The sequence below is a fragment of the Stegodyphus dumicola genome, chromosome 3 (assembly GCF_044657685.1).
Source record: "Stegodyphus dumicola isolate Sdum_Otavi_A_Nest chromosome 3, ASM4465768v1".
In the NCBI taxonomy this organism is placed as follows: domain Eukaryota; kingdom Metazoa; phylum Arthropoda; class Arachnida; order Araneae; family Eresidae; genus Stegodyphus; species Stegodyphus dumicola.
Genome location: NC_140770.1, coordinates 22,215,804 through 22,221,803, shown reverse-complemented (window position 1 = coordinate 22,221,803; position 6,000 = coordinate 22,215,804). Strand labels below are relative to the sequence as shown.

Here is a 6,000-nt window from a genome sequence, read left to right as displayed (position 1 = left end):
AATTTTGAAAAGGTTAAACTCATAGTGTTTTGGAACTTTGCCTCAAGTGGGCCACATGATGATCCTTCAACAACCTATCTATGCCCTTTAAGTTAATGATTAATCTTAGTGATGTTAGATTTATGCAAACCACTGCAATTTGTTGTTACTCAATATAACTTAGATTTCCGATAACAGCAATCAGATTTTTGACCCAGCCCATGTTATTCAATATTTGGAATCTTACTTGGACCTTTACTGTATGAATATTAGTTACTAATATATCCTTAATACTTTTCTTGTGTGTGTTCCCATTCTTATCTTTAAGCACATGGAAGAATTTAAGCATCTGATTTTGAAGTGGGAAGAGGGGCATATAAGCTGCTGACAGCCTTATCGAGTGACTAAATTACTAGTGACTATTCATTCCTTGGCAAAATATTACTTACCTTGTTTCACGTAATTTTTTTTTTTTTTTTTTTTTTTTTTTTTTTTGAAAAATGATATGTGACCTTCTTTTACGTAATTATGAATGCAGCAGTTTAGTTCTCTTGGTAGAAAGTAGATATCTGTTTCTTTGCATTCTAATGTTTACAAACACAAATTACCATATCTCCTGAATGATTCGAACGTTCCCCTTACTCTGTAAGTTCATTCACATACTCTCGGAGATCCTTTGATGTTGAGAAAACGGAAGGATGACGGTGTGGGGAGGTTGGGGGAAGGTATTGAAGCGGTAAGAAGAAGCCTATTTAGGTGGAGTTGAAGGCCGCGCACCACTTCACTCATGTTAGTTGCAGCAGGCGGAGCTGTAGCAATGTCAATTTTGAGCAACAGGTATGTTCGTGCATTTGACTCAAAACGCAGATATTTGTAGTGTGCATTTTATTACTATTTGCACCAAATTTATTTATTGTTATCAGTTTTTGATATTCTGTGTTGTTATTATCAAATTTTATATTATTCTACTTTTTCAATCCCAACTCACGTGTTGTCAAAATTTTGTTATTCTATTATTGAGATTCAAGGCAACAAAAAATCGTTCATTAATCAGCTAATTACATAATTATTGTTGGCAATATTAAATTGGCAACGTCAATGGTGAATTCGGTAAATGCGTTAACATTTCTCCTCATTTGTAGAAATTAAATTAATTTCGCTAAAGAATTTTTAATTCTTATTAGTAAGTTTCATTCTGTTTTATTTAGATATTTTAAAAATATAAAAATGGCATCCCATTCGATTCGAAATAAGCTTATAGCAATGTTAATTTTGAGCACCTGGTAAGTTCTTGCAGTTTTTTAAAGCATTTGACTCAAAACGTAGATATTTGTAGTGTTTATTTTATTACTATTTGATCCAAATTTATTTATTATCAGTTTTTGATATTCTGCGTTGTTATTAGCAAATTTTATGCTATTCTACTTTTTCAATCCCAACTCACGTGTTGCCAGAATTTTGTTATTCTATTATTGAGATTCAAGGCAACAAAAAATCGTTCATTAATCAGCTAATTACATAATTATTGTTGGCAATATTAAATTGGCAACGTCAATGGTGAATTCGGTAAATGCGTTAACATTTCTCCTCATTTGTAGAAATTAAATTAATTTCGCTAAAGAATTTTTAATTCTTATTAGTAAGTTTCATTCTGTTTTATTTAGATATTTTAAAAATATAAAAATGGCATCCCATTCGATTCGAAATAAGCTTATAGCAATGTTAATTTTGAGCACCTGGTAAGTTCTTGCAGTTTTTTAAAGCATTTGACTCAAAACGTAGATATTTGTAGTGTTTATTTTATTACTATTTGATCCAAATTTATTTATTATCAGTTTTTGATATTCTGCGTTGTTATTAGCAAATTTTATGCTATTCTACTTTTTCAATCCCAACTCACGTGTTGCCAGAATTTTGTTATTCTATTATTGAGATTCAAGGCAACAAAAAATCGTTCATTAATCAGCTAATTACATAATTATTGTTGGCAATATTAAATTGGCAACGTCAATGGTGAATTCGGTAAATGCGTTAACATTTCTCCTCATTTGTAGAAATTAAATTAATTTCGCTAAAGAATTTTTAATTCTTATTAGTAAGTTTCATTCTGTTTTATTTAGATATTTTAAAAATATAAAAATGGCATCCCATTCGATTCGAAATAATCTTATAGCAATGTTAATTTTGAGCACCTGGTAAGTTCTTGCAGTTTTTTAAAGCATTTGACTCAAAACGTAGATATTTGTAGTGTTTATTTTATTACTATTTGATCCAAATTTATTTATTATCAGTTTTTGATATTCTGCGTTGTTATTAGCAAATTTTATGCTATTCTACTTTTTCAATCCCAACTCACGTGTTGCCAGAATTTTGTTATTCTATTATTGAGATTCAAGGCAACAAAAAATCGTTCATTAATCAGCTAATTACATAATTATTGTTGGCAATATTAAATTGGCAACGTCAATGGTGAATTCGGTAAATGCGTTAACATTTCTCCTCATTTGTAGAAATTAAATTAATTTCGCTAAAGAATTTTTAATTCTTATTAGTAAGTTTCATTCTGTTTTATTTAGATATTTTAAAAATATAAAAATGGCATTCCATTCGATTCGAAATAATCTTATAGCAATGTTAATTTTGAGCACCTGGTAAGTTCTTGCAGTTTTTTAAAGCATTTGACTCAAAACGTAGATATTTGTAGTGTTTATTTTATTACTATTTGATCCAAATTTATTTATTATCAGTTTTTGATATTCTGCGTTGTTATTAGCAAATTTTATGCTATTCTACTTTTTCAATCCCAATTCACGTGTTGCCAGAATTTTGTTATTCTATTATTGAGATTCAAGGCAACAAAAAATCGTTCATTAATCAGCTAATTACATAATTATTGTTGGCAATATTAAATTGGCAACGTCAATGGTGAATTCGGTAAATGCGTTAACATTTCTCCTCATTTGTAGAAATTAAATTAATTTCGCTAAAGAATTTTTAATTCTTATTAGTAAGTTTCATTCTGTTTTATTTAGATATTTTAAAAATATAAAAATGGCATCCCATTCGATTCGAAATAATCTTATAGCAATGTTAATTTTGAGCACCTGGTAAGTTCTTGCAGTTTTTTAAAGCATTTGACTCAAAACGTAGATATTTGTAGTGTTTATTTTATTACTATTTGATCCAAATTTATTTATTATCAGTTTTTGATATTCTGCGTTGTTATTAGCAAATTTTATGCTATTCTACTTTTTCAATCCCAACTCACGTGTTGCCAGAATTTTGTTATTCTATTATTGAGATTCAAGGCAACAAAAAATCGTTCATTAATCAGCTAATTACATAATTATTGTTGGCAATATTAAATTGGCAACGTCAATGGTGAATTCGGTAAATGCGTTAACATTTCTCCTCATTTGTAGAAATTAAATTAATTTCGCTAAAGAATTTTTAATTCTTATTAGTAAGTTTCATTCTGTTTTATTTAGATATTTTAAAAATATAAAAATGGCATCCCATTCGATTCGAAATAATCTTATAGCAATGTTAATTTTGAGCACCTGGTAAGTTCTTGCAGTTTTTTAAAGCATTTGACTCAAAACGTAGATATTTGTAGTGTTTATTTTATTACTATTTGATCCAAATTTATTTATTATCAGTTTTTGATATTCTGCGTTGTTATTAGCAAATTTTATGCTATTCTACTTTTTCAACCCAACTCACGTGTTGCCAGAATTTTGTTATTCTATTATTGAGATTCAAGGCAACAAAAATCGTTCATTAATCAGCCAATTACATAATTATTGTTGGCAATAGTAATTGGCAACGTCAATGATGAACTTGGTAACTTTACTATTTCTTCTCATATGTAGAAATTAAATGAATTTCGCTAAAGAATTTTTATTTCTGATTAGTAAACTTTGTTTTTATTTAGATATTTTAAAAATATAAAAACGGCATTGCATTCGATTCGAAATAATCTTAGGTGGTCCTCTAATTTAAAAAAGAACTCCATTCAATTAAACATAGAAGTAGAGAAGTTTGAAAAGTTTTGCAAAATTATTTCTTAATCTTTTTTAAATTTATATTTTTAAAGTATTTTAAAGTGCTACCTGATTTTATTTTGTCAACACATCTTTGCATATTAAAAGTTTTTTCAATGATATCTAATATGAGATAATGTATTCACATTTTATAATTGTATATCTAACATTCTTTGCCAGCGATTAACTGAAAATTCTAAAACTCTAATTTTTCCCTTTCAGTAAATTTATCAGTATGCAAAAATTAAATTAAATTTTCATAATTTAAGAAATATCAATCCAAAAAATGTATATATGCAACAAAAATAAGTTTTAGGAAGTTTAATTCAAATATTTAAAATCCTACAATTGAATAGATTATTGCACAGAAAACTATCACAATAAACTATCACAACTAAGCCTTATAAAATCAAAGTACTACTGAATATTGTTGCCAATTTTAATGTACAAAATTCATCGATGAAGTTTTTAAATTATTCCAGAAAGGGAAGATTATATGGCATTTTTAAATGAAATAATTCTTGGGATTTTTATTTTAATTTAAAAACATTAAACATGTTCTTTAACTTACCTATGCAAATATAGTATTATTTAGTTAAAAGTTATATAAATAAAACATTTATGTACTACAAAACTACAATTACTAAGAATAATAATCTTGCGTACTTGTCAAAATACTGTAAATATACCATTTTAATTTTCGTGATAGTTTATCGAAGGCTATTGAGCTAAGAACATTCCAGAGTCAATATTTTATACTTCAATAACATTACATAACATAGCTATCATCAGTTTCTATTTTAAATACGCTGAAAATGTCTTCTTTCTTGTATGAGAAAAGCATTGCTGAAAAATGCAAGTCTTAAATCAAATAAAATTAAATTTAAACTACAATAAGTTGTTAAATTTTAAAAAACGGCATTAAGTGGATAAAGAACTGAACAATAAGAAATGAAATACAAATTAAATTTCTTCGTAATAAATAAGATTAATTGTAACAGAGAGCGGTTCTAAAACATCAGTGTGCCAATTTTTATCATAATTCTTGAAGTTTAGAATTATACTACAAACTCGTAAGACAAGATAAAATTCAAATTCTACCCACACCAAACACTGTCTAAATTTATTCGTTTTTGAATTCAACAAAAGCAAGTTCTTTTAACAAAGAATTTTGTTCAGATAAACTTACCCATTACTAATTCTTATCTTTTTGTAAATTTTGTTTTGTGAATATGTATTCACAGTTTCTCTTTATCTACATTCACGCATCCTGAAATTACCTGATCTTATTTTAAAAGGAACGCCATATTGCCATTCACAAATTGCCATATTTTAATTCCAGAAAATAATAATATCAAGGGAAAATAATTTAAGTTGTATGATTAGTTAAAACAGATTAACCTGATTAAAAACAGTTAATTAGTTTTTTTAAAAAATTCCGAAAGCTTTCAGATCTTACATTATTCCCAAAGGGGTGTTTTTTTTAAGATTTTGAAGGTTACCTTTATTTATTAAATATCATGTTGTTCGCACTTAAATCATAAAATTCACTTCAACAGCAATATTTCAAAATAATTTTAAAACTAGCTTATGTTTAGAATATCCGTTGCAGTCTCGTTCGCTGAATTTTTTTTCGTACAGTGTTGCCATTGCTCGCTTTGAAATAGTTGAGGTAGTTAATCAAAAATTCTGTAATGTTTGACAAAATATGAAAAAAATAAAACAAATTCCAAATTTGGGTTTCCAGATGCCCATATTCGAATGCAGAACTACGTTGTTCCAAATTTGATGGCTCTAGGTACCGGCGTTTTCTCACATTGAGAGAAATATACAAACATTCATGCAGATTCTTCATTATTTAATTTCTTTAAATGTAATGCAGTGCCGTAATATTTGGTTGCAACAATTTCAAAAATGAACTGACGCAAAATGCTAAAACGAAAGTATTTCCCCTTTGAGCTAAAAATTTATGCCACTG

At 27.6% G+C, this 6,000-nt stretch overlaps 1 protein-coding gene across 1 annotated transcript in view; it reads left to right on the top strand.

The window, feature by feature from the left end:
* Positions 1 to 671: 671 nt before the first annotated feature.
* LOC118192417 (uncharacterized) overlaps positions 672 to 6,000 on the top strand; it is a 50,481-nt gene continuing 45,152 nt past the window's right edge. The window contains exon 1 of the mRNA XM_035363383.2: positions 672 to 816. Coding sequence (XP_035219274.1) covers positions 767 to 816 — 50 coding nt within the window. The 5' untranslated portion in view covers positions 672 to 766. The remainder of the gene's footprint in view (positions 817 to 6,000) is intronic.